This window comes from Apus apus, chromosome 25 (genome assembly GCF_020740795.1).
Source record: "Apus apus isolate bApuApu2 chromosome 25, bApuApu2.pri.cur, whole genome shotgun sequence".
NCBI lineage: Eukaryota > Metazoa > Chordata > Aves > Apodiformes > Apodidae > Apus > Apus apus.
Genome location: NC_067306.1, coordinates 2,436,143 through 2,463,913, shown reverse-complemented (window position 1 = coordinate 2,463,913; position 27,771 = coordinate 2,436,143). Strand labels below are relative to the sequence as shown.

The following is a 27,771-nucleotide window of genomic DNA, read 5'->3' as shown; positions in this document are numbered from 1 at the left end:
TGAGGAGATGGCATGAGGGGAGGAGCTGTGACTGAAGGTTCCTTAGGGATTAGTTCTCCTTGGGAATGAAGGGAAGTTGGGGTTTTACTCTGAGCTTCCCCAAAATGTGTACTGCAGACCATGGGAGGAGGTTTGACACAGGAACATGGGAATTTTCCACCTCAACATCAGGAAAAACTCCCAAGGATGACAGGGCCCTGGGACAGGCTGCCCAGAGAGGTGGTGGAGTCTCCTTTTCTGGAGACTTCCAAGACCCATCTGGATGTGTTTTTATGTGACCTGCCCTGGGTGTTCCCCCTCTGGCAGAGGGTTGGACTTGATCTTCAGAGGTCCCTTCCAACCCCCACCTTCCCGTGATTCTGTTGCTTGGGTGGCCAGATGGGTTTCATGGAGGCTACTGAACTGGTCTCAGCTTGCATGTGCTGCAGGATGGAAACAGAGACAGACAGACAGACAGACAGACAGGCTACGTGGACATGGTGAGCTCAGGGCTGCTCGTTCCCACTTGTGGGTGGAAAAAACCAGGAGGGCCAGACCTGGAGGGAAGGAAGCACCGAGTGTGTTTCTTGTAGCACGAGGCTGTTCCACCCATTGTGGGGAGCCCGTGTGCTCCCGAGGCTGCTCCTCTATTCAGGGCTTGCCAAGAGCCAGCACTGTCCTCACTTGCCCTCCAGGATTCTTTAACAGTGGAAAATCACTGGGATACAGGAGCACCCTGGCCTGACTCCTCTGTCTGGGATGGAATGGTCTTTGCCCCCCTGCTTTTCCGTGGGAAGGAGGGAGAGAAGGCAGCAGGGAATTTGCCCTCTCGAGTTTCCCACTTGTGACCCACCCATAAATCCCTGGAATGGTGGCTCCTGGCATTCCCAGCTTGGAAAGGGGGGGGGGGGGGGAGAATGTGAAGGGAGAAGCAGCCCAACCCACGTGGTGTGGAGGAAATGGGCAAAAGCCAAAATGTTTTGGGAGTCAATAGATGATAAAATATTTCCTTGATCAAGCAGGAGATGTTTCCTTGATGTTTCCCAGGAGAGGTGGGAGAAGAAAGGTCTGTGTCCTGGAACGAGGGCTGTGCTCTGTGCTGTTCCAAGGCCTGGGAACAGCCACCGTTTGGTTGCAGAAATGCTCTGGAACCAAATTTTGCCCCCAAAATGGGGAAACTTCAGAGCACGGAGGGCGATGCCGGGAGCCCGGGCAACGTGGCATTCCCTGGAGCAGCCACCACGGGGGGGGAACACAGCCCTGGTCCAGCCCACGGGAACCCTGGATTTTTGCAAACCTTGAAGTTTTGGTCACGTCCTTCCATTCTTAGCCACTTTTTAATGAAAAAGCAAGAGAAAACCCCACCTCTGGTGGTCTCTTAATGACATGTTTTTAAGGCCCTGCTCCTGCATCCCCGCCCTGCCCACACCCTCTGCCTCCAGCCTTTGAACAAACTGCCTTTTTTAATCAGCACAGGCAACACCAGCACTAATTAGACACCCTGGGACACCACAGATACCACGGACACACCCCCCCCCCAGGAGCCCAGGGGAGGGTTGTGGGGTGTGGACACCCCAGCTGGGGCTGCCCTGTGGATGTGCTTGGCTGGGCACCCTGCAATTCGGTGTCCGGGGGCTGAGCCAGCACCTCCAATTAGCCCCAGCACCTCCAATTAGCCCCAGCACCTCAAATTAACGAACCCCAGCACCTCCCTCCCGCCCCCCCCCCAACCCTCAGCTGGGGGGACAGTGGCTCCGGGGACCAGGACTTTGAGGGGGTCGCTGCCCCCTTGGCTGCGTTTTGGGGAGAACTTGTGCCTTTTTCTTGCTCGGAGCCTCCAGGTGCCCCCTTGGGCTGGGGGGGGGCGGCCCCTTGTTTTGGGGTGAATCCCCCCCCCCCCAAAGCGGCTAAATTACCGAAATGGATAAATTAGCTCTTTTTTTTTGGGGGGGAGGGAGGAGAAAAGCGGGGGTTGTGGGTTAATTCCCGGGGGGCTGGGGGGGGGGGGCGGGCACGGAGCGGTTACCGGCTCCCCCTCCCTCGCGGGATGGGGGCGGGGCTAGGGTAGGCCCCGCCCCTTTTGCCGTGCGCGGCCGCGCCTCCCATTGGCTGCCCGGGCGGTGACGTCACGCGCTGCGGTTGTTCCGCCGAGTCGCGCCGCGGCTCCGGTTGCGTCGCCTTAAAGGGGCCGCGCTGGCGGCAGCCCCGGCAGCCGCGCCGGCCCCAGCGCCCCGCGCTGCCGCTGCCCGGCCCCTGCTCACGGCCGAGACACCCCCCCCCCGCCCCCCGGCTCCTATTCACGGCCGAGACCCCCGAGCTGCTTCCGCCTTCCATCGGCACCGGCTGCACCGGGCGCTCCCGGGAGGTTCTGACCCGGTAAGGAGGCTCCGGGGGCTGCTCCAGCGTGAGGCTGGACCGGGGCGGCCGGTAGCGGGAGGTGCCGACCTGCCAGGAGGCTCCGAGACCCGGTGTACCGGCTGTCGATCCCGGGAAATGCCGATCCCATAGAGCCGGGACCGGGAGGTACCGATCCGGTGGGACCCTGCGGGGACCGGGGCTGCTGGTGCCGGTACCGGGAGGTACCGATCCGGTGGGACCCTGCGGGGACCGGGGCTGCTGGTGCCGGTACCGGGAGGCACCGATCCGGTAGGACCCTGCGGGGACTGGGGCTGCCGGTACCGGGAGGCACCGATCCGGTAGGACCCTGCGGGGACCGGGGCTGCTGGTGCCGGTACCGGGAGGTACCGATCCGGTAGGACCCTGCGGGGACCGGGGCTGCTGGTGCCGGTACCGGGAGGTGCCAACCGAGCAGGAGCCTCCGAGCACCGGCCGTGCATGAGTCAGCCCCGTTTGGGCTGCCTCCGGTACCGGGAGGACCCGCAGAGCAGCCGGATAGCGGGCAGGGATCCCGCTCCCGGGGCCGGTACCGGCACCGCAGCCACCTCGGGGGGGGATCCCGGCACCACCGGGAGCTGGTCCCGGTACCCGGGAGAACCGGAGCCCGCGGGCTGCGTGCGCGGAGCCGGGACCCGGGGCTGGGTTCCCACCAACCAACCAGCCTCCAAACCCGGCGGCTGCCGGCGCAGCCTTTTGGGGCCAAAAAACACCTATTTGGGGTTGTTGGGGTTTTTTTTGCCCTGCGGAGCCGAGACCCCCGGGAGCCCCGAGACCCCCGGGAGCCCCGAGACCCCCGGGAGCCCCGAGACCCCCGGGAGCCCCGGGCAGCGCTTTCCTGGGAGGGCAAAGAAACGGCAGGAAAAGAAAAGAAACCGGTAAATCCCGTAACCCGAGGTGACCTGCCCCGGGGAGAAGGGGGTTCCCCTTTCTCGGGGGGGGGGTTTGGGGTGAAGCAGGAGCCGTGGGGCAGGAGGAGGGGTGAGGAGCCAGCGAGGGGGGGGCAGGGGTGACCCCGGTTCTGCTCCTGGGGGGGGGTTGGTGTTGATTTTCCTTCAGCCCCGGGGCGGGAAGGGCTTTTATTCCCGGTGAAATTCCCTCCGGAGCCCCCTCTCTTGTGCCTGATGTTGCCAGAGGGAGGTTTTTTTCCCCCTCCTTGGAGAGGGAGGGGTTTTTTTTTCCCCCTCCTTGGCATTCAGACCAGCAGGACTCGTGTCCTTTTCCTCTGAACCCTGCAGGGTGGACCAAGGTATTTCCCAAAGATCAGAGGTTGAATTTGGAGGGTTTGGGGGTGTTTTTTTGTAAAGGAAAACAACAACCCCAACGTGTTGTACAGACCAGAAACGTCAGGTGGTTTTTAAGGCTAAAAATGTACAAAGCAGGCAAGAGCACAGGGAGGGTAGAGGATCAAAAACCAGCCCAGGGTGGGGGGCTGTGCCTGCCTGTTGGGAATTCCCCCCCCCTGTGCTCCCCAAGTTCCTGGCTCCGGGATGAGGGGCTGGTTCCCCATCCCTGCTCGCCTGGGTGGGATGGGGGCTGGAAGAGGGGCCCGATCCTGTGGTGGGGCTTGGATGCAGAGCAGGATGCTGCTCCTCTCTGGAATTTGTCCTGGATTTGTCCTGTCCTGCAGGACAGGATGAACCCAGCCTTGTGCACAACACTCAGCTCTGCAGGGATATCTAGGGAGATAAGGAAGGGCTGTGAATATTCCTGAGCTTCAGCCCTTCCTACCTGAGCCACCTGGGGACAGGAAGATCCTGGGGATGGCTGGAGGTATTGCCAGAGGTGGTGGTGGGGGAAAAACCCAACCACATTGAGATTTGGGGCATAAACCATCCTGGGAAATGACCCTCATGGTGAACCCAGCAGCTCTGACAGGGATATTTTGATCCTCATCCCAAATGGGGTTTGTTTAAGCCTTTGTGTTTGATTCCTCAGCAGATACCTGGGGTTTATTTTCTGGTTTGGCTTTCAGGCCTTGCCTAGAGTTAGGAATCATGGCCCCTTTCTCTGCTCTTGTGGAGGGAATCCCTTGTTTTGCAGAGGGTGGACACAGCCCCATTCCAGGGAAGCAGCCTTTGGGGGAATCATCCCTGGGCAGAAATAGCTCTGCTGGGAACAGGGACATTCCCTACCTGGGCTGGAGCCCTGTGTCCATGGGCACTGCTGGCTCCTGGCTGGCTTTGCCAGGGTCATTCAGAGCTGGGACAACTGGAGAAGTATTTTATCCCTCATCTCCCCTCCTGTGTGGGGCAGAGTCGGGGTCTGAGCTGCATCTCCTCAGCTGGAGAGGCTGAACGGGGCTTCATCCACTTCCTGAGTTACTCCTCATGCTGGTCTCTCCCTTTATCATAAAGGGGAAAAAACATTCCATGGGGGAAGGGTGAGATCTCCCCAACAGCCCCTGGAGGTGAGAAGTCCCATCCTGGACCTTTTTTCATTAAAAAAAAACCAAAACAACCCACCCTGGCTTAGATCTTTCATTTCTCCTTTGCATAAAAATGGAACGTGTCAGTACAATTCATGGCAGGGAGGGCTGAGAGCAGAGGGCAGCTCTTGCAGAATCGTGGCAGGGATGCTCCAGTCTCCTGGGGGCAGGAATTGTCCACGCTGACTTCATGGATTAGTGTTTTCCTTAAAAAAAACCCACAAAACTACCCTTCAGGAAATGATCCCGTGGCCCTTCCATGAGGGGGAAGCAGCTCCGGGGCACTTGGCTCTGGGATACTGGGGCAAGGAGCTGGTAGAGCGACTGGTTTTGTTTTCCAGCTGTTGGGAGAAGCTGGATTTATCCCCACTGGGGTTGTTGGTGCCCTTGGTGGTCCAGGGGACGTGGGGAGAGGAGCTTGCAGGGTTGAGGACAAGTTGATGTCAGATCAGGGTGGGTGCTGCTGCTTCTGAGCCCCTGCTGGTCAGCTCGTGAAGGAGGCAGAGCTAAAAGAAGCCCCAGAATGACCCAAACTGGCTTTTCCTCCCACTCCGAGGTCAGTTTTTTATGTCCATAACAAAGTGGTGATTCAGGAGAGGTGGCCTGGGAGGTGTTTGGGGAATCTCAGCTGAGAAGGGACTGTAGATGGCACGAAGTTCAGGGCTGTGGTTGACCTCATCTGCCCCACATAGGTGCTCTTCACCCTTTCCTGCCTTGCCAAATGCAAAGCCCAGGAGAGCTTTTTGGGGAGGCAGCTCCCAAAGTCCCCAGCATCCCTTGGAGCATCCCTTGGAGCTGCCTGTCATGCCCAGTGTCCGTGGGGATCACCAGCCATTCCAGGGCTGTCCCCCTGTTGCCACCACATCAGGACCACAGGCTTCATTTTCCCACCACTGACACCTCTTTACAATAGGATGAAAAAAAAATAATTACAATTCCTCTTTCATGTTTAATTCTATTTTTTTTTTCCCCCTCTTTCTCTTGGTTTGGCCCTGAAAACTGGTGCCCAATCCCACCCCCAGGCTGGCTGGAGCCTGTAAACCACCAGCTTTTGATGGATGCTTCTACCCAGAAAGAATTAGCTTCTTGGTGTGAAGGTTTCCCAAAAAAAAAGGCTCTTTTGACAAAGATTTCAACCTGGGGTTTCATTTTGGTGCCTGTTCCCTTTGCAGCAGGGACCCTCGGAGGCACAGGAGTGGTTTATTCTTTTAGCAGAGTCATGAATTGCACTTGTGCCCAAAATAGTTTGATCTGGGCTTCAAACCAGACCAATCCCCTCCACAAATCACCTGTGGTGGAAAAACTCTTCCTGTTGTCAGGCTGCCAAAAAAAAACAACCCCCAACCCAACCCAATACTGAAGTCCTCCTCGTCCCAGCAAAGCCCAGTTAAAATTTCCTGGATCCCAGGGTCTTATTTCTCCCACTAAGCATCCGCCCGAGTTTCCAGCCAGGTTTGGCTGCGAAGTTGAGGGGTTTTATTTTGAGGTTTCCCAACTTGTTCTCATCACCTCGGACCACAAGAGGTCGGTAAAATTCAGGAGACAACCCGAGCTCTGTGTTTGCTCCGGGGCAAGAGGCTGGGACATCCTCCCCGGAGCTGCTTGGGCACCTGGTTTCATTCCAGGATAATTACTCTGTTAAAAAAAAAAAAAACAAAACACCCCAAACTAATTATACTGGGGAAAAAAATCAGGGATATTCGGGGCATGTGTTGCTGGGGTTTGTTGCTGAGCTGTTCTGGTCCTTGCACGCTCAGGGGGAATTAAGAGGGATGAGGAGAATTAAAACAGGCTCTGCCTTCTCCCCAGAGGTTCCTCCAGTTCCTCCGTTTCTGGTCCAAAATATCCCAAGCTCGGGCTCTGCTGCAGTGCGGGGGGGGGGGGGAAATATTCAAGGAATTAACCAAACTGCCCCTTTTTTTTTGTGTGTGTGTGTGTGTGGTTGGCAGCCCGGCGAGCCCCAGGGATGTCCTCACCATGAGAAGGTGCTGCCAGGGCGTGGGGCTGCCATGCCTGTTTAAGGTCAGTGACATTCTCAACCCTCTTGGTCTTCTCTCAACGGGGTTGTCCCCTCTTTTTCTCAGGGGCAGGGAGCAGGAATCCCTGGGGTCCCATCCTGCAAACTTCTGGACGGGAGCAGCTGGGAGGTGAGCGGGTGCTGGTGGGACTGGGGGGGGGGGGGCTTCAGTTATTGAGGGTGGGTTTGTGGGTGCAAAGAGGGGGAGGGAGGATGTGGTGACCAAGTGGGTCGATTCTTTTGGGTTTAGAAGAGGGGAGGAGGCAGCTCTTGAGTCATTCCAGGTTGCTCGGGGAGCCCAAACTAGGGGGAAACTGGAGCAGAAAAATAAATTGACCTGCAAAATGGTTTCCTCTGTTGGGAAGAGCCAGACTGGTCCTGGCAGCAAGAGGGGCCTGCAGGGACACCAAGCCCATAGCAGAGGTGGGACAGGAGCTGGTTGGGGATTAAACCTGAGGACCCTCCCAGCACAAAGGGCCCCCAGGCACAGCCTGTCCCCGGGTCCCCCCCAGCCCAGTGACCTTCTCAACTGCAGGAACAGGATTAGGGGTGAGGAAATGAGCTCTTGATAGGCAGGATAAACGCCTTAGGGCTGGGGCTGGGGATGTCAGCAGGGAATTAATCCCCCCCCCAGTGGGCTGATAAGCCTCCTGGGGGACAAGGGAGGCAGGGAGCTCTGCGGGGCTGGCAGCTCTTTGCTGCTCTGGTGGCCACCACCAAGCAAAGTGCCTTGAACTAACGGCTGGGTGTTGCCCTCCCGCCTGGCAGGGTGTTGGGATGGCCAGCCCCAGGCCTCCCAAGTTCCTCCTGGTCTTTGACTTCGACGAGACCATCATCAACGAGAACAGTGACGACTCCATCACCCGGGCCTTGCCGGGGCAGGAGCTCCCGGAGAGCATCCGCCAGACCTTCCGGGAGGGCTTCTACAACGAGTACATGCAGCGTGTCCTGGCCTACATGGGGGACCAGGGGGTCAAGATGGGGGACTTCAAGACTGTCTACGAGAACATCCCCCTCTCCCCTGGCATGCCCGAGCTCTTCCAGTTCCTCTCCAAGAACCACGAGCTCTTCGAGATCATCCTCATCTCTGATGCCAACATGTTTGGCATCGAGTGCAGCCTGAGGGCAGCTGGTTTCTACTCCCTCTTCCGTAAGATCTTCAGCAACCCATCCAGCTTTGACAAGAGGGGGTACTTCACCTTGGGGCCCTACCACAGCCACAAGTGCCTTGACTGCCCGGGCAACATGTGCAAACGCAAAATCCTCACGGAATACCTGGCAGAGAGAGCCCAGGAGGAGGTGGAGTTTGAGAGGGTCTTCTACGTGGGAGATGGTGCCAATGACTTCTGCCCTTCCGTGGCTTTGACTTCATCTGACGTGGCTTTCCCACGGAAGGGCTACCCCATGCACAGGATGACCCAGGAGATGGAGAAGAAGCAACCTGGAGCCTTCCAAGCCACCGTGGTCCCCTGGGAATCAGCCGCAGAAGTTGCCCGCCACCTCCAGGAGGTCCTCAAGAAGAAGTGCTGAGGGTGGCTTGGGAAAGACTTGCTTCCCATGAGCAGCTGGGAAAGAAGAAGCTTGGGGGGTGGAGGTGTGTGTGTGGGGGGTCACATCCTGCACCTCCTGCTGGCTCAGCCCCTCTCCTGGGTTGCTTCCCTGCCTTTCCTCTCCCAGCTCCTTTCTCCCTGGCAATTAAAGCACTTTCTCTAGGTCCTTCCTTCTCCTGCCACGTTGAGTTGAAGCCTTCTCTATGCAGCTCGGACATCTGCCCAGTATTTGGCAACACTGATGAGGACTTACTTTTAATTGATGGGTTGGGTTTTTTTTTTTCTCTTTCCTCTCCCTTTGGACCTGACAAGAGCAATTCCTGCCAGCCCAGCAGCCCCAGGGGCTGGGCCCTGCACGTGCTTCCTCCTGCCTTCATCCCCCTCACCTCCTCCAGCCAGGAGCTGCCTGCTGGTCCCCTCAACCTGATGTTCCTTTGCCTCTTTGGGAGGGCAACTGGGAATATAAACTGGAAATCTGCCCTGGGGCTCCCTGATTTACCCTCCACACCCAGGGCAGCCCCTGGCTCAGCTGCTGAGCCTCACAAGGGACTTCATTGTCCCTTGAGACTTGATGCTCTGAAAAAAAACCCACCTAAAGTGAGGGACAGGAAACCTTAGGGGGGGGAGGAGGGTAAAAGACCAGCCCTGTAGTGCCCATCCCCAGCCTCTTGCCCAGGGAAGGGGCACAGTAGCTGCATCCTGCTGTGGGGAGGAGGACCTGCCCTGGGCACCCACCTCCATCCTCTGCTTCTGCTTCCAGGGCAAAATGTGTGTCCCTCCCCACCCAACCAACTCGTGACCCCGGGTTCCTCCTCACCCTGAGCCAGTCCTGCTCATCCCCTCGTGTTTGCTGCATCGTGTGGACTCCCCTTTTATCCAGGGGGGGTAGAATTCCCCCCCCCCCCCTTTCTCCATGACCTGGTGGAGAGGTGCCAAACCTTCCCACGGGGGGGGTCTGGTGCTGTAGCACTTCTCCTGCCATCAGGTCCCCAGAGGCCAAACCAACCCCTCCTGACTTCCATGTCCAGTATTAATTGCCCCTTTTAATTGCACTCTGCATGGGGGGGGAGGGATCCTACAGTATTCACTGCTCTCTGGTGTTGGCTTCTCCTGGATTTATCCACAGCCTTACTGACCCCTCAGGGTGGCTCGTGTCTCCTCCAAAGTGCAGAACCCCTGAGCAGCAAGGAAATGAACCAAAGCAGCCCCGAATTGTTCCTCCTCTATTTCATTCCCCCCCCCCCTTCCTTTATTCTTCCTCCTCCAGACCCTGTTCAACTGTGTGGAACTTAAAAGCCATGGAATTAAAAAATAACACTAATAATACATATATATGTACATAGATATCTCTATATTGCAGCTGAAACAAGTTGTTTGTAGCCAGGACATAAACCTGGGTGTGAAATGGCTCCGAGGGGCAGATCCGTGTCGTGTCTCTTCTTGGGCTGCTGAAAAGGGGGAGATGGTGGGGGGGGGGGGAGCAGAATGGGGCCAGACTGCAAGTCATGCTCTGCAGGGGACCCTCTTGGTGCAGGGTTGGGCCCTGGCTCGTCCCCTGCTGCATCATCTTGCCCCTGGGGCCATGGCTGGGTGCTGCTCTCCTTGTCCCTCTGGGTGATGGGCTCCATGTCCTCACGCTCTGCTTCGAGCCTCTCTCTCCTCACCAGCTGCTGAACCTTTTAGGTTTTGGGTTTTTTTTTTTGGGCCAGAACTGGCAAAAAGAAAATTGAAAGAAGAGGGGCCAGGCAGGGGTTGCTGAAGGCACTGGAGGCCACCAAACCACCAGGGGAGGGACAGTGGGTGATGGTCAAAGGCAGAGCGGAGCAGGATGCGGCCAAGCTGGGTGGGTGATCCGGGCTGGGGGGGGTCCTGGGGAAGGTGGGGAGGGGGCTGTGCCCACCCCCCCTTCACCTCAGATGGGCTCCACGTAATTGCCAGGGAAGAACCCAGCAGCCTCGGCCATGACCCCCTCGCACCAGCCGTCCGAGTAGCGGCGCGTGACGAAGAGGAGGGTGCCGGGTGGGAAGGAGAGCTCGTTGTCCTTCTGCCGTGCGTAGGGGTAGAGGGTCACCACTGCCAGGGGAAGGAGGGGGGGGGGCTGTGGTCACCCCTGCGAGGGACAGGCCACCACCAGGAAGGGCTGGAGAAGGGGACATGAGCAGACCAGGACATTGCTCCCCCCATCCCAGCCCTGGGACACCACAGACACCCCCCCCCCAGGAGCCCAGGGGAGGGGTTTTGGGGTGTGGACACCCCAGCTGGGGCTGCCCTGGGGATGTGCTTGGCTGGGCACCCTGCAATTCGGTGTCTGGGGGCTGAGCCAGCACCTCCAATTAGCCCCAGCACCTCCAATTAGCCCCAGCACCTCCAATTAACAAACCCCAGCACCTCAAATTAACCAACCCCAGCACCTCCCGCCCCCCCCAACCCTCAGCTGGGGGGACAGTGGCTCTGGGGACCAGGAATTTGAGGGGGTCGCTGCCCTCTTGGCTGCGTTTTGGGGAGAACTTGTGCCTTTTTCTTGCTCAGAACCTCCAGGTGCCCCCCCCCGGCCCCTTGTTTTGGGGCGAATCCCCCCCAAAGCAGCTAAATGACCAAAAGGGACAATGCTGGGGTTCAAGTGGGGGATTCGGTGCCAGGGGCTCAAGCAGGAGCAGCAGAGGAGAGGTGTGGTGGGCTTCACCTCACCTTTCTCCAAGTAGGTCTGTGGGGCCCAGGGGGGATCCTCTGCAGGGGGCGGAGGCGGCGGCAGAGCCAGGTCCTCCGAGGTGGGCAAAGCTGGTGGTGGTGGTGGCTCCAGCTCAGCAGGGGCTGCAAAACATCCTCAACATCAATGGGGGGGTGAAGGGCTCCATGGGGGAGGGCAGAGGCCACACGCAGCCTCCACATCCCCCACTCACACCCCCCCCTGGACCACCAGGAACTCACCTGGAGCCACGAGGTCCGGTGGGGGCACAGCCAGGTCCCCTGGTGGTGGTGGGGGCAGGTCCCCAGGGAGAGGGGGGGGGTGGTGGGATGGTGGCCTCAGGTGGTGGGGGTGGCAGCAGGGGTGGGGTGAGGACATCATCACCAGGAGCTGCCAGGGCCCCACTCGAGCTGGGGGTGGAGAAGAAGTGGGGTCAGGGTTTGGGGGGGAACACCAGGCTTTGGCCCCACCCCATGCCAGGGCAGGGTGCCACTTGCTGTGGTCAGCGTGGGCAGGACACCCCAGCACTCGTGTCTGCCCCCCACAAACAGGCCCTTTCCCCACCCTGTGCCTCAGTTTCCCATCGAGGAGCTTCCCTGGAACACGAGGTTGCCCTGCAGACCAGCACTGCCCGGGGCACAGAACCTCCTGCTCCCAAACCCCCTGGTTTTTCATCAAAACCCTTTTCCAGCAGAACCTCCCAGAGCAGTGGGGTGACACTGGCTGCCCTGGGCTCTCCAGGCCACCCCCCTCTGCTTCCTAAAGGTCCTCCCGAGCCCCCCGGGCAGCACCAGTACCTGATGGAGACCAGGGAGGAGGTGGAGGAGGCTGCAGAGACCTTGCCCTCAGGAACCACGGGTGGCTGGATGGGCTCGGGGACACGGGCACTTCTCCTGTGGGCAGAGCAGCCACTGAGCCCCTATCGTGGCCACTGAGCCCCCATCAAGACCACTGAGCCCCCATCGTGGCCACTGAGCCCCCATCAAGACCAGTGAGCCCCCATCCTGGCCACTGAGCCCCCATCCTGGCCACTGAGACCCCTTCAATGGCCACTGAGCCCCCATTGTGGCCACTGAGCCCCCATCAATGGCCACTGAGCCCCCATCCTGGCCACTGAGCCCCCATCCTGGTCACTGAGCCTCCATCCTGGTCACTGAGCCCCCATCAATGGCCACTGAGCCCCCATCCTGGCCACTGAGCCCCCATCAATGGCCACTGAGCCCCCTTTGTGGCCACTGAGCCCCCATTGTGGTCACTGAGCCTCCATCCTGGTCACTGAGCCACCATCAATGGCCACTGAGCCCCCTTTGTGGCCGCTGAGCCCCCATCCTGGCCACTGAGACCCCTTCAATGGCCACTGAGCCCCCATCAATGGCCACTGAGCCCCCATCGTGGCCACTGAGCCCCCATCGAGACCACTGAGCCCCCATCCTGGCCACTGAGCCCCCATCAAGACCAGTGAGCCCCCATCCTGGCCACTGAGACCCCTTCAATGGCCACTGAGCCCCCATCAATGGCCACTGAGTCCCCATCAATGGCCACTGAGCCCCCATCCTGGCCACTGAGCCCCCTTTGTGGCCACTGAGCCCCCACCAAGACCACTGAGCCTCCATCCTGGCCACTGAGCCCCCATCAATGGCCACTGAGCCCCCTTTGTGGCCACTGAGCCCCCTTTGTGGCCACTGACGCCCCCAGCCCGCCCACCCCGGGGCTGGGACCCCGCTCCCTGCCCAGCCCCCTGGCACACCCCGCGGCTCCCGCTGGGCCACCCAGGGAGGCTCAGCACCCCCCCCCACAACCCCCACAACCCCCCCCCCCAGCTCCCGCCCCCTCCTCACCCCAGGGTCCCCGCAGCCGCCGCCTTGGTGCCCTTGCGAGCCAGGGTGCCGGTGCGGGACAGCTGCGTGCGGTGCTCCTGCGGGGACAGGGACACGCGGGGACACCATGGGCAGGGGCAGCACATCATCCCCCCCCCCCCCTCCCCTCACCTCACCTCCCCACCCCCCCAAAATAAAAGCTCATGGCACCCCAGGGGGCTGAGCCCCCCCCCGGGCAGCAGCAGCAGCCGCACCCCGAGCTCTGCCCCTCGCCCCCCCCGTGGGAGCAGCAGAGAGGAAGGAGCCGCGGGGGCGGCTGCCACCGTGGGAACCGTGTCCCCGGTGTCACCACTTCCCCCTCCCACCCCCCCCACCCCTGAGGGCCCAGGAGGCTGAACCCCCACCCCCCCCGTCCCCACCCCCAACTCTGGGCACCTTCTTCCTGTGCGGGAGGTTTCGGTGCTGGGGGGGGGGGGGAGGGGGAAGTGTCACAGCTCAGCCCCCGCGTGCCTCAGTTTCCCTCTGCTGGGTCAGACCATGTCTTCCCCCCCCCCCTCCTGGGAGCTGAGCCCCCCTGCGGGATGAGGCCCCACCCCCCTCCCTCCCCGTGGGCTGTGGGGCACGGACAGACCCCACTTCTCCATCCAGGAAGGGGCTGAGCCCACCCGTGCACCCATCAGTGCAACAGAGGGGACATCAGGGACCAAGAAAGCCCATCCCAGCCCCCCAACCCCGTGGGGCACCGTCCTTGCCCTGGGCTGACCTTAATGCCGTGGCCAATGTCATCCAGGACGCTGAAGTTGAGGGGTTTCCTGTAGTAGGGCTCCAGGCAGGGGGGGCTGGGGGGGGAGATGATCTTCTGGTAGGGTGGGAACCTCTTGCTGATGGTCAACGAGCCAATCTCCCGGCGAGACACCTTCTCCTTGTGCATGTCAACCCTCTGTGGACATGACACCGTCCCCACCAGCCCATCCCAGGTCCTGCCCACCTCCTGCTGCCCCCTCCCAAGTCCCACCACCCTTCCCGACCCCTTCTCCCTGCCTGGATGGAAGGGGTGTCAGGGAAGGATCAGGATTGAGCCTCCAGGCCTGGCTGAAGCCACAGGGGCAGGTCCTGCTCTGCTCCATCACAGCAGGGCCAATGATGGCCTCGATGCCACCAGAGCAGAGCTGGCCCTTCCTGAAGCAGGACAGAGGGGGACAGGGCAGCGGCAGGGGGATGTGTCAGCCTCGGTCGCCCATGAGCTGTTTTCCTGCTGCTTCCAGCATGGTCACAGGTTCCCATCCCCTCCCGCAGCTGGAAAAGCTCCAGGCAGCTTCCAAGGGCCAGGAAGAGGGCGGGTGACCAGGGGACTCTGCACCAGTGTCCCTAAGCTCTGGGAGGACAGGGAGCCCAGCGAGGGGAAAGCTCCAAGGCCAACTCTCTGAGCCTCATCACTCCACATTGGCTCCTCTGAGGTCTCCTGGGCAGTTCCCACTCTCCCACTCCATCGGGATTTACAAGCACCCAGACTGGGAGAACACCCCAGAGATCAGTTTCCCAGCCCCAGATGGACCTGACCCCCCCGTGCTGCGTTGGGTGTGACCCCCAGCACCACCCAAGGAGATGGTCTTGCATCTCCACTGCAAGGTGGTGCTACGAGGAGGGTGACAGGCCCTTGAAGCTGTGGGGACCAAGGGTCTTCAGCCCCTTCCAGCTGCCCAAACCCCCTTTCCCAGGACCTCAACCCCACCACGTGCCATCACCAAACCAAGGATGGGCTCACCTGGGCCACGCAGCCAACCTCGGCCTCCACCTTGCGCAGCTGGGCAGCCTGCAGGTCCAGCAGCTGGAGGAAGGTGGTGGCCAGGCTGCTGACCTGGTAGGTGACACTGGCCAGGGACTGTGTGCTCAGGGCCATCGTCTCCTCCAGCGCCTTCCGCTTGTCACTCGCCTGGAGCGGGGGGAAACCAGTGTGAGGGTGGGGAGACCCTGGAACAGGTTGCCCAGGGAAGCTGTGGCTGCCCCATCCCTGGCAGTGCTGAAGGGCAGGTTGGATGGGGCTTGGAGCAGCCTGGGCTGGTGGGAGGTGTCCCTGCCCATGCAGGGGGTTGGATCTAGATGATCTTTAAGGTCCCTCCAACCCAACCCAGTCTATGGTTCAATGATTCTATGCTGAGCAGCCACTGCTGCCCCACATCTTCACGCCGGAGTCACAGGGTAGCTGAGATGTTTCCTTCTGCTTTCCAAATGCATCAAACTTCCTCCAGGTCCACCAGCAGGACACATGGACACCCCTCAGGGAGCAGCACTTGGCTTTTCCAGGCCCTGGGGGACTCACTGGGATTCCTCCCTGAGTGCCTGGCTCAGCCCGCTGGGAGCCTTGGGGACAACCAGCTGTGCCACCAGCCATGCAGTGACACGTGAGAGTGACACAGTGACAGTGTCTCAGTTCTCTGAAGAGTTCAGCACATTTCCCCTTCAGCTCCACCAGCCCCCTGGGAGCAGCCTCGGGGTTGGGCTCAAGCCAGCAAGGCCACCAAGATGGGCTCTGCAAAGCACCCAGGGACCCTCTGGCCAAGACACCCTCCCCAGCAAACAGGGCCTGAACAAGCCTTTCCCCTCCTATTTCATCCTAAAAAATCCTGCAGCCACCCCCTCCCCCTACCTTCCTTCCGAGGGTTTCAGGCAGGAGGAGGAGGAGGAGGGAAGGTGACAGCAGCAGAGCTTCATGCTTGCTCTGCATGTGCAGACACCCAGCTCCCCTCTGCCCTGCCAGGAGGCACCTCTGACACTCTGGGGACAGCCCAAGTGGGGCTGCTGTCCCTGGGCACCCCCTCCCAGGGCTTTTCTGAAGGCACCAAACCCCTAGAGGACTCCCCATCCCAAACCCCACCGAGAGCTGAGCAGAAAAGCTGCTGTGGATCAAGAGGGGAAACTGAGGCACGAGGCAAAACCCACCCCCCAGCAGAGCTGGGGAGGAAGCAAACAAGGATACACAGGGTCCCGGCTCCAGGGGCAGAACCTTCACCATCACCCACCCCTCTGGGACCACCACCTCACCTGGGCACCCCAGCTGTGTCCCCAGCATCCCACCCAGCCCCAAACCCACCGTGTGTGTCCCCCCCCCCTCCACTCCCGGAGCCGTCCCGATCCCCCTCACCTGCAGGTAGTTGCTCTCGCAATAGTCGGCGACCCTGTGGAGGTTGTCGTGCTGGTCTCTCAGGACCTGGCGACCCTCGGGGATGTCCCGCAGCTGCGGGGGCTCCAGCTCCGACATCGCGCCGGGCTCTGCTCCCACTTCCTCCCGCTGCCGCCGGCGCCGGGTCCTGCAGCCGCGGGCGGAGCTGACGCCGGAGCCGCGGGCGCCGCGGTGTCCCCGTCCCTCCCCCCCAGGGACACCCCAGGGGCACGGAGACCACCCCGGCCACCCTGGGGACCCTTCCGAGAAGCTACAAGAGGCGTGGAAGGAAATACCGGGGGTCGCGGGCAGCGGGGGCTAGTGTAGCCCCAGCCCCGCGGGGGGAACGTCTTGTTGGGGAGGGGGCTGCCCCGTCCCCCCGGTGTGGTTGGGGAAGTGGGGTCACCCCAGAGGGGCAGGGGATGAGGGTGGCTGTGAAGGATGTGAAGCATGGGGGGGAAATGGTGCGGGGTGGGGGAGCCAAAAAAACACCCCGACGCCCCCGATCTGTGCCACCTGCACCGGCAGCGCGGTGAGGCGGGCTCGGGCACGTCCAGGGAAGCGGGTTCCCTTCCCTTCGCCTTTATCAGCCCGGCAGGGGATGCAGCCCAGGGCAGTGTCCCCGCTGCCAGGTCCCCTCCTCGCTGGAAAAGCCCCGTTTCTCCCCCCCCGGGGCATCGCCGCGACCACCCGGACCTCGCTGGGCTCAGGGAACAGAGGGATGTGACAAGTGACCCCGCTCGGGACAGCGTGTCCTTCTCCGTGCTTTGCTAAGGACGTTTCACATCCCCACGGGTGAGGGCAGGAAATTCCCACTTCTCCGGTGCTTGGAAATCCCCCTCCACCCTCTCCTCCTCCTCCTCCCACAGACGCTTCCTCGGGCCGCCCCGGGCGGGCTCAGCCCCAGTGTCTGCACCAGCCCGACAAGGGAGCAAACCCCACGTTTAGGGCTTGGTCCTTCCTGAGCCCGCGGCCCCACCAGCACAAGGATGAGGGAAATGATGAATTTCCTCCAGCCTCTCACACCCTGCAGGACCAAGAGCCACCAGAGCTGCTCCCGGCCCCCGAGGAGCCTGTGCCCCAGCCCCTGGAGGTCCCCTTGCCCCAGCTCCCTTCCTCTCCATCCCATCCAAAACTCCAGGAGAGCTGCTCTGATTCCCACTGGGGTCAATCCCTCTGTCCCAAGCAGGGCAAGACCCAGACACCAGGACCTCAAGGGCTTCCCATTTGCCCCAGTCATCCATCCCAATTCCCCTCCCCACCCTTCATCCCCCATCCTCACCCTCCCTGATTACCCCAGGGGTTTGAGGCTAATGCCCAACACCTGACCAGCTTATGTTCCTGATTCCATTATCAGCTTAAGGACCAAAGACATCTGCTCCCCACGTCCCTCCCAGAGAGCTGGAGGAGTCTTCAAGCCCTGAGCAAGACAGCAAAGGCTCAGTCGACAGCATCTCCCCTCGGATGGATCTCTGAGCACCTCCAGCACTGAGAGGGGCAGCCCCTCGTCCCCAGAGGTGAGTGGTTTCTCTCTCTCCAGGAACAAAAGGCACCGTGGGGTCCACCTGGTTGGGATGGCACCTTTTCTGGGGTTGGTGGCACAGCTGAGCTGGGGCTTTTGGCTCCTCAGACTCTGCCAGGAGCTGTGGAGTCGGTGGGGACAGAAGCCCTGGGCACACAGCCCACGGGAGCAGCTGCAGAAAACCAGCAGGGGCTGGGACACCCCAGTCTGACACCTTCCAAAGCAGGGCCAAGGCACCTTGAAGCTGAACCACATGGACTTTTTTTTTAATTGAAAAGGTTGTGGACAGGCTTTGAAAGCCAAGGTTTCACACGGGAACAGATCTCAGCAGCTCTGTGGGAATCTCACATAAGCCTCGGAAGGGCTTTTGTGAAAAAAATAAAAGAGCTGGGCTTTTCCAACCCCCATGGCCCCAAAAATCCTTCTGTCCCAGCCAGCAGCACCTCTGGTTGCAAACAGGTGAGTTCACAGCCATGAAGGTGCCTGAATCCATGTTAACACTTACCTGAGGGGGCGAAAAGCACAAGATAAACATAGAAATATATATTTAGCTCCTTAGAAAACCTGCAAAGATCCTCTTGCCCCAGGCACAGGACACCAGTCAGGAAGGTCTTGCTTGCAGACCAGGTTCTCCTCCAGCCTGGAGGCAGCAGATTTTCTCCAAGCTGAACTGTCCACCTCGTATCTTGGGGAAACCACCTCTGTGACAGCAAAGGCCTCTTTGAAAACCAGGCTGGAGGCTCCTCCAGTGCCCTCAGACTGCATCTGTCCCTTGCTGTGCCTGCTGAGAACAAGCAAACAAAAACCTGGTCACAGCAGATGTTACAAGAAGGGGTTTGAAAGGTGCCTCCTGCTGGGGGTTGTGGTGGTTTTGTTTGGTTTGTCTGAGTCTATTTCTGACCATGGGGGTAGCTGAGACTTCAGTGGTGTTTGCAATGCTGTTAGGGGAGAAGCAATAGCCCTGAGGTGCTTTAGGAGAAGCCCAGCTACACACTAAAAACAAGGAGCTTCCCTGTGGTTTCAGGCCAAAATGGCCCAGGACATGACAGAGAAGGAGCTGCTGAAGATGGAGCTGGATCAGCTGAAGAAGGAGGTGAAGAACGAGAGGCAGATGGTGAGTTTTTCCACCCAAAATGCCAAGGGGAGTTTTTCCCAATCTGACCTGATCCTGCTGCAAAGGGAAAGAACCACAACCCCTTGAAATTAAACCTCAAGCACAGGCAGAAGCAAACGTCCCCCTGGGGCTTAGCCCTGTATCCCAGAGCCCAGCCCTGCACCCAGCAAGGTGCCCATAGCACCCCGGGGATGCCCTCAGGGACAGCCCACACCAGGTGGGATGTTCATGGCCATGATTCCCATCTCTGGGGCTGGCAGGAACCCCAGGAGCACAGCTCTGCAGGGAGGATTCCACCCCATCACCCACACCCAGTGTCTCCTTCCTTGCCAGGTCTCCAAGACAGCCAAAGAGCTCAAGGACTACATCGAGTCCATGGCGGGTGAGGACCCGCTGCTGAAAGGAATCCCTGAGGACAAGAACCCCTTCAAGGAGAAGGGTGGCTGCACAATCAGCTGACACCCCGCTGCTGTCCCCACCGGGCACGGGGACACTCCTGAGTGCAAGCCAAGACTCTCAGAAACCTGCTTTCCCTGTAGTCTGACCTCGTCACTGGGGAGTCCAGACCCCAAGACCAAAGCCTAGAGCATCGAAAGGACACCAAGAGACAGGAAAAAAACCAAGGCAATAAATGCACCCACTGCCCGTGGAGATGAGGCTCAGCAGCCTCAGCAGCTTCTGTGCTTTCACAGCTGATTTCCATTTGGTTTCCTCCTGCAAGCAAAGCTTCTGCATTTAGTTTTTGGGGTGTTTTTAGCAGCCAGCAGCAAACTGGGCTGCACTGAAACCACTGAGCTGTGGCTGCTCTGACTTCTCCCCACAGCTGAGCCCTCTACTGCTGCAGAAAAACCTCCCAGCAGGGCCTGGCTCAAGCTGGTGCCTCTTGGTGCCTCAGTTTCCCCATCTGGCACAGGAGGGCAATACCCACCCAGCTGCTCTGAGGACTCTGAAGTTTTAAATCTATTTCCATGCCACCAACCATCCCCTCCCCCCCGGCTGATGACCACCTCTACCCACCACAGCTCCCACCCAGCAGGCATGGAGAGCCAGGGGATGGTCAGAGCAGGGCTGGGTGGGCTTCACCAGCACGGGAAGGAGCCAGGCACCTTGTTCAAACCTTCACCCTGCTGCTTTGCTCCTTGCTTCCTCTCCTGGGAGAGCAAGCCCAGGGCTGTCAGGTCCTGCCTGCCACTGTGGTGGCTCCAAGTGCTGCTTCTGCTGCCCCACCAGCTCCTCTCCACTGCTGCAGGCCAGCAGGGAGGGGCAGCCAGGGGCTGCAGACACTTCCCACCATGTCCCACCACTGCCAGGGATGACGTGGAGAAAGCAGCTTAGGGGGCAGCAGCTCCTTGAAGCATGACAAGGCTCATCAAGCCCTAAGCCATGATCCTTCTTGATCCTTCTTCTCCCAAGGGCAGCTTCTTCTGGTTTTTTTTCTTCCCTAGGACAAATTTCATCCCCTGCTTGATAGGAAAAACAAAAAGCACATCAGCTGGGGCACAGGAGGGTGACCCTTTGGGGAAGATTTGTGGGGTTTGGGGGTGTTTTTCAAATCCATTACAACCAAATATTATCTTTGGGAAAACTCTCCCAAACTTCTCCCAGATGGTCAACCCCAAACAAACAAAAAGCAGCAGCAGCAATTTTTTAACTTCTGGGAATCCCTCAGGTCCCAGCCCTGCCAACAGGTTGTCCCCATCCTGCTTCATGCTACCCCACCTCCCAACATCACAGCAGCCCTTGGACCCAGGGGGAACCTTCCCCAAAAGCTCAGCCAGCTTCTGCTCCCAGGTTAGACTCATCCCAGGGCAGATGTGGACACCACAAAGGCTGCAAACTCAAGGCTGGAACACACACTCTTCCACCCTCTGGGTCTACCACGATGCCAGTGGCTGCTGCAGCTCCAGGAGGGTGTGGAGACGGGCCTGGGAAGAGTTTCAATGTTATTTTTGCAGGGAAACTGCTTTCGGCCCCACCGGGAGCAGCGTTTTCCTGCCTTCCAGCCCATTCCCTTGGGTGATGGGCTGGCCCTGCTCAGCACCACGTCCATGGGGCAGACGGGGAAGTCCTTGGGGGGGGGGGGTTCCCCCTGGCACTTCAGCCCGAGATGCCCCCAGGGCAGGGATTCCCTGGCAGAGAAGATGGACACAAGGAAGAGGCTTTTCCTCAGGCTGGACAGCCCCACCGCTCCCCCCGCAGCCAGTACCTGCGCTCCATGTACCTCCCCAGCCAAGAAAAAAAAGAGACAAAAAATAAAGCTGGTTTTGTCCTTTCTCGCAGACGCTCAATAAACCCGACAGCTCCATCCGAGGCCTCTTGTCTTCCTTGCGGCAACCAAGGGCCGGCGGCCCCAAGGAGAGCGGCTCCCCCCAAGCCCAGGGTGCCCCTAATCCGGCGCCAGAGCCGGACACCGCGGGGCACAAGGGGATTGACCCCGTTAAACGCCTGGAAACTTGCGTCAGAAGCCGCTAAGCCGCTGCTGAAGGGATTCGGGACGCTTCTGGCCTCAACGGTGGCTTAAGACAGGGCCGGGCCTTGAGGGGCCGCTGGGCCTTGAGGGGCCGCTGGGCCTTGAGGGGCCGCTGGGCCTTGAGGGGCCGCTGGGCCTTGAGGGGGGTTCTCCGGGCCCTGGGGGGAGTTCTCCGGGCCCTGGGGGGAGTTCGCCGGGCCCTGGGGGGAGTTCGCCGGGCCCTGGTGGGGGGGGGGTGTTCGCCGAGGCCTTTTTGGGGTCGCTCACCCGTGTCCCCCAAAGACAAACCCGCTCCCCGCGGGGCCGCTGCGCTCTGAGGCGGCTGAGGCGCTTGCCGCTACACTATAAAAGCTTGGGAGGCGGGGCGGAGGGAGCCTTCAGCCAATAGCAGAGCGAGAAGGTAAGAGTGTCAGCCCTCACGGCCAATCAGCGAAGGCAGCTGGGGGACTGAGGGCAGTACACCAGCGTCTCCGCGCATGCGCAGTGATGAACCGCCCCCCCCCCCCAGCACAAAATGGAGCCGCGGAGAGCGCGGTGCGGGCAGGGGGGAGCGCGGTCTGTGACACACACCGGTGTGATCCCCGCCGAATCCCGCTTCGCAGCCGCTTCACCGGCGCGGAGGAGGGAGCAGAGGGGCGGAAATAAATAAATTTAAAAAAAAACCATAAAACAACCCCCACCAAAAAAAAAAGCAAACAGGAGGTCCCACCGAGATTTGAACTCGGATCGCTGGATTCAAAGTCCAGAGTGCTAACCATTACACCATGGGACCGCTGCGGCTGGTGCGGCACGCGGCTCCCTCAGGTTCTTCCCCATCGCCCACGCGTGACATTCACCCCCTCCCCCGTATCGGTCACATCCCGGTTGATTCCCCCCCACGACCCGTGACAACGGGATTCTGCGGCCCACCCCCTCCGCTGGTGTGGCCCGGGCGCGGCGCGGCTGCAGCCCCCGCGGATGGGACCGTCCCGGGTTTGACGTGGGCGTGGGGTGGGGATAATCCCGCGTGTCCCCGCCTCGCGCAGCCTCCGGGCCCACCCGCGGGCGGGGAGGGGGGGGGGGTGGTTCAAGGGCACCGAGAGCGACCGGTGGGTTAGGTGGGTCCCCGGGTCGCAGCACCCGTGATATCGCTGTACCCCGTGGGGGGGGGGGGGGTTGCCAGGGGGTCCATCCCTTCCTCCCGACCCCCCCACCAGAGAGAAAATGAGATTAATTCCTCCCGCAAACCCTATGAAACCGCGCTACCGGCGCCGTGGACAGGCCGGAGCATCCTCCGGGATGTCCCCGAGCTTCACTGCTGCCACCCCCAGGCCTTGTCCCCACCCTTCAAAAACCTGTTTCTCCCTTTATTGATCTACTTTTTTCTTCTATTTCCCCCTTATTTATCTATTTTATCTTCTATCTCCCCTTTATTTATGTCTTTCCCCCTCTATTCCTCTCTTTCTCTCTCTATTTCTCTATTTTTCCTTCGTTTTTTCCTCTGTTCCCCTATTTCTTCTCTATTCTCCCCTTTATTTCTTAATTTCTTCCCTATTCTCCCCTTTATTTGTTTTTACCCCCATTTACCCTTTATTTCTCTCAATTTTTTCTCTATTTCCTCTTTATTTTCTCTCAGTTTTTCTCTATTTCCCCTTTTACTTCCCTATTTCCCCCCATTCCCCTTTCATTTCCCTCTATTTCCCCCCCATTTCCCTCTTTCCCATTTCCTCTTTCATTTCCCTCTATTTCCCCCCAATTTCCTCTTTCACTTCCCTCTATTTCCCCCATCCCCTTGATTCTGTTTCCCCCCATTCCCCTTTTATTTTCCTCTATTTCCCCTTTATTTCTATTCTCCTCCCATTCCCATTTTTCCCACCACTCCTTTATTTCCCCATTTTTCCATTTCCCCTTTTATTTCTCTAGTCCCCCCTTTTATTTCTCTATTCCCCCCCCCTTTATTTCTCCATTTCCCCCTTTTATTTCTCTATTCCCCCTCTTTTATTTCTCTATTTCTGCCTTTTGTCTCCATTTCCCCCCTTTATTTCTCCATCTTCCCCCTTTTATTTCTCCATTTACCCCTTTTATTCCTCCATTCCTCTTTTATTTCTTTCCCCTTTTATTTCTCCATTTCCCCCCTTTTATTTTCTCCATCTCCCCCTTTTATTCCTCCATCTCCCCCCTTTTATTCCTCCATCTCCCCCCTTTTATTTTCTCCATCTCCCCCCTTTTATTCCTCCATCTCCCCCCTTTTATTCCTCCATCTCCCCCCTTTTATTTCTCCATTCCCCCCTTTTACCACCCCCTCCCCCCTTCAACTCTATAAAAACACACAAACACCACTGAATTCTTGGTTTTTTTTGCTTGTTTGTTTCCTTTTTGTCACTGTTTTTGTTTTTGTGGTGCTTTTTTTTCTTTCTTTCTTTTTCCTCTTTATTTCTCAGAATGAAGCAGTGGGCAAAGCAGCTGGTGGCAAAAACAAAAAAAGAAATCAAAAGAAGAAAAACCTTCCAACCTCCAGAAGAGAAACGGAGCCCACCTCCAGCCCCAATCCCAGCTCCACATCCATCCATAATCCCAAATTCCACTTCCATCCCCATCCCCAACCCCAAGCCAACAAAACCACCTCAACTTGAGGGGATCAGGGAAGACCAGAAGAAGGAAAGAGAAGGGAAAGGAGGGGGGAAGAGAAAGAAAATCAGCTGAAAAGAGGAAAAACGTCACAGGAAAATAGAATTATTATTATTATGAGCAGCCTGAAGTGATCTTCTTGGGTGAAGCAGCACCCTTGGGTGCACCCACCTTGTGGAGGAGTTGGTGGGTGCTCCTGGTGTCGGGGTGCAATGATTTGGCTCCATCCCCCCCACACTTTGTGCTGCCATCAACCTGCTGCCCTTGTCCTGTCCCCCCCAAACACAATTAAAATGCCACTGGAATTAAAAACAAACAAAAAAGATGAACCCATTGACTCTGATTAACTCCAGAAAAACAAAAAAACAAAAAAAAAAAAAGGAAAAAAGAAAATAAAAAAAGGCAAGGGAGGAGGATGGAGGGAAAAAGTCAAAATATCCACGTTCCAAAAAACAAAGAAATGGAAGTTTGTGCACAAAAAAATATATATATAAATCAGTCACAACCAAATATTTTGGACTGCTGAGGTCTGGAGCTTTGATAACTGATGCACTATAAAGTGAAAAGGAAAGTCCATAAATTCTATTTTTTTCAAGAGCATTTTTCTTTGGAAGGAAAAAAAAAAAAAAAAGAGAGTAATCGTTTTTTTTTCATTTTTTTTTTTGTTCATTATTTTTATTTCTCCCCTAAACTACAGCACATGGAGTCGCCACTACCTAGGTTTTATTTTTTTTGTTGTTTTTTTTTTTAAATCTATTGTCAACTAAGAGGTAGATAAACAAAAATGAATTGGTTATATAGAAGGTCGTGCCCCTGGGTGGGAGGTGGGGGGGGGGGGACGTTGAGGGTCTCCACGGGCACCGGGATCTCCGGGAAACCTGGAGCTTCCCGGGGGATTTCAGCTCCTCTGGATCCCCCTCTCAAAATTGCCAAAGTTTCAATCCTGCCACGGGAGGGCAGTGGGATGGGTGGGAGTTACAGTTGAGGGACAGGTTTCCTCTTGGAATCAAGGGATTTGGTCCCGAGCTGAAGCTGGAGACACTTGGAACGAACCGACGCGATGAGCTGCCGAGTAACCAGCCCTCCCACCAATTATGGCTGTTTCAAGGGTTAATTTCTGCCCTGATTCTGCTCAATCCCGTTCATTTCCCAGGACGATGGGAGAACCCAGTGAGCCCAGTGCCATTCCCTGCCTCCCATCCCTGGGAATCCTCTGCCCAGGGTCGTGCTCCAGATCAGCCCTTCCCTGCCCTGACAACTTTGGCCAAACTCCTTCCTTCGTGTTGCTTTGCAGGGACCATTTCCCAAAGGGGTCCCCCCCTCAAAAAAGAAAAAAAAGGCTTCGTTTCTGGCCTATGTCCCAACTTCTGGGGCTGAAACGATTCATTAAATTATTATGTTAAGCAAAAAAAACCCCCAAACCAACCAAAAACCAACCAGAAATCCCTTTCCCTGCTGATCTGTGGCACCCAAATCCTGCCCACAGTTCAGCTCTGCTCTGCTGGTGGGAAGGGGCTGCTGCTGTGGTCTGGTGGAACATCCCATCATAGCCTGGTGGAGCATCCCACCATGGTCCAGAAGAGCATCCCACCATGGCCTGGTGGAACATCCCATCATAGCCTGGTGGAACATCCCACCACAGCCTGGTGGAGAATCCCACCACCATGATCTGGTGGAACATCCCACTACCATGGCCTGGTGGAACATCCCACCACAGTCCAGCAGAGCATCCCACTACCACGCCCTGCCCAAGCACCCCACCACCGTGCCCCACCACCACTCAAGAGGTATCCATCCATCTTCCAACAAATAAAACCCCTCACCAATCCCATCACGTGCAGTGAAGCAGCAGGGATCAAACTCCCCATCCCAGTCAGCCCGGTGTCGATTTCCCAAGGGGTCCAACTCAACCACCCTTCCTCACCAGCTCCTCTTCCTCCTCCACCCTGCAGATCTCCCCAAAAACTGTCTCCCCACCAGCTGGGAGGGTGGCTGCTGAACTGGAAATGGGGGGGGGGCTGAGGCTGGATCCTGCAGCAGGGGGGACCCCCCAACCTGTCCCTCGGGTGTCCCCACCAGCTCTGAGGTAGTTTGCACGTGTAGGTTCCCAGCTCTCAGCACCTGCACGGCCCCCAAAAATGAAGATACTGGTTAAAAAAAATCAAATCAAAGAATAAATTCATGATTGAAGAGCCTCTGGCTGGTTTGGCCCCACTCTGGGTTCTCATCTGCAATCACAAATGAGCAAAAAAGGAAAGAAAATTAAAAGAAATATAAAAAAAAACCCCAAAGAACACTAAAAAAAAAAACAACCCCAAATAAACCCACACAAAAACCACCTTAAAATAAGAAGAAAAAAGGCTGATTCAACCAAACGGGGACACATCCCTCCCCTCCCCACACGTCACCAACATGGAGCCATCCTCAGGCATCCCAAAATAATTCCAGCCTTATCAGTTCTTGCCCAAAAGCACTTCCCAAAAGTGGGAAGCTCGTGGTTCCACCTCCAACCAAGCACCTTGAAGCCTCCCAAGCTCCAGTGCTGCCCCTCCCCTGCTCCCAGAGCAAATCCAACCCCCAATCCCACAGCCACCAGGAGCCAGCACTTTTTCCAAGGGTGCTTCAGTTATTTCCATGCCCTTCCAGGAGGGAAAAAAAAAAACCCACATCACCAAAACCCACCACGTTTCCCAGGATCACACCCATTTCACCCCAAACGAAAGAAAACGCCACGACGGGGGGGAGGGGGAAAAAAGAGAGAAATTAAAAATGACCAAATGAAAACAACCCCAAATCGTGAGAACATGAAAAAAAAAATTAAAACAATTAAAATTTTCAGTTACTAAATTCTCTGAGAAACATCAAAGTTCCCAAAACAGCCTCGTGGTGTGTGGACCTGCAGGGGACAGGGAGGGAAGCCCAACATCCATCAAAAGAAATGCAATTAATTCAATGTTTTCAACTGACTTATGTAATGAGTCTGAGTTTCTGATCTTGGGTTTTGTTTCAGAGTCTAGAAAACACTCAAAATCGAGCTAGAAATTAAAGAAGGGTCATTTTTTTTTTCCCCCCTGGCACTGATAAACTATCTAAATTTCACTGATTTTTTTTCTCTTTTTTTTTTGCCTTTTTATTTTTTTGTCTTTAATGCACTAAAAAAAAAAATAATAATAAGAAGAAAAACCAACCCCAAAACCTAATGCCCAGGAAACACAAAATGCAGCTGAGAGGCAGTTTCTTTGCAATATTTACACTGGATTTTCCCCCTGGTTTGACCCTATAAAAACCCTTCCAGCTTCAGCAGCTGGGAGGGAACACGGCCCCGACCCCCACGGATGCTCTTAGAGGCCAGGAAAGCCTCAGAGCTTGGAAGAGAAGGAACAATGAACAGGGATTTGGGATTCTTTTGGTTCTCTTTTTCTCCAGCTGGATGGCAAAAGAAGAGCCTGATAAAATGAAAATGAGGAGAACCCCCCCCAAGGTCGAGTCTCTCCGGAGCGCGGCGGCTCGTTCCGGCGACGCTTTACCTGGGATACAGCACAAAGGAAGCACCAAGTGCTCCCCCAGATGGGAGTTTGTTCCTCCTCACACCAACCCCGGGAGGCAAGAGAGAGCAGCATCAAGCCCAGCGAGGGGAAACTGAGGCACCATGAAGTGGTTTCCTTACTTGCTTTCCTTTTTCCCCCACGGCAGGAGGGAAAACCAGCAGCACGAAACCGTTTTATCCCCCTTCCCTTCTCCTGCATTCCCTGCTCCAACTTCAAAAGCCACATCCCTCCTCACCCCCCAGACAGGGACAGGTCTAGAGAGCAGCCACCCCCCCTGGATGGGGCAGAGCTGGGGCTGCTCCTTGTCCACTGGGGTGGAAAAAATTAAAATCAACCCCCAGAACCCCGATTAGTTCTTCCTATGATAAAAACAAGGCAGAGAGGAGCCGATGGTGCTGCTCACCCCTCCAGGAGGAGGTTTCCTCTAAATTACTTCTTTATTCTGGTGCAAAGAGACTGGAGGAGCTAGGGAGGGGCTG

The 27,771-nt window shown here is 57.7% G+C and overlaps 3 protein-coding genes and 1 non-coding gene across 5 annotated transcripts; 2 read left to right on the top strand and 2 right to left on the bottom strand.

Moving 5' to 3' along the window:
• Positions 1-2,163: 2,163 nt before the first annotated feature.
• PHOSPHO1 (phosphoethanolamine/phosphocholine phosphatase 1) lies at positions 2,164-9,696 on the top strand. Of its 2 annotated transcripts, none has more exons than XM_051640454.1 (3): positions 2,164-2,355; positions 6,751-6,823; positions 7,587-9,696. In XM_051640454.1, the coding sequence occupies exons 2-3, from the start codon at positions 6,779-6,781 to the stop codon at positions 8,346-8,348; spliced, it is 807 nt and encodes a 268-aa protein (XP_051496414.1). In that variant the 5' UTR covers positions 2,164-2,355; positions 6,751-6,778; the 3' UTR covers positions 8,349-9,696. The 2 variants fall into 2 exon arrangements, with proteins under 2 accessions (XP_051496414.1, XP_051496415.1); XM_051640455.1 differs by lacking the exon at positions 2,164-2,355 and adding an exon at positions 2,398-2,502.
• A 4-nt stretch (positions 9,697-9,700) lies between these two features.
• On the bottom strand, positions 9,701-16,164 carry ABI3 (ABI family member 3). Its single transcript, XM_051640421.1, is given in 9 exon segments — positions 9,701-10,441; positions 11,057-11,179; positions 11,297-11,375; positions 11,377-11,464; positions 11,852-11,947; positions 12,893-12,969; positions 13,635-13,811; positions 14,637-14,804; positions 16,014-16,164. Coding segments are annotated over 9 exon segments (1,086 nt in total). The 5' UTR covers positions 16,131-16,164; the 3' UTR covers positions 9,701-10,280.
• Positions 16,165-17,507: 1,343 nt separating this feature from the next.
• GNGT2 (G protein subunit gamma transducin 2) lies at positions 17,508-19,224 on the top strand. Its single transcript, XM_051640497.1, has 3 exons — positions 17,508-17,548; positions 18,578-18,667; positions 19,001-19,224. The coding sequence occupies exons 2-3, from the start codon at positions 18,584-18,586 to the stop codon at positions 19,124-19,126; spliced, it is 210 nt and encodes a 69-aa protein (XP_051496457.1). The 5' UTR covers positions 17,508-17,548; positions 18,578-18,583; the 3' UTR covers positions 19,127-19,224.
• A 2,613-nt stretch (positions 19,225-21,837) lies between these two features.
• Positions 21,838-21,909, bottom strand: TRNAQ-UUG (transfer RNA glutamine (anticodon UUG)). The gene has a single exon. It is a non-coding gene; the product is annotated as a tRNA-Gln (tRNA).
• Between the last annotated feature and the right edge of the window lie 5,862 nt (positions 21,910-27,771).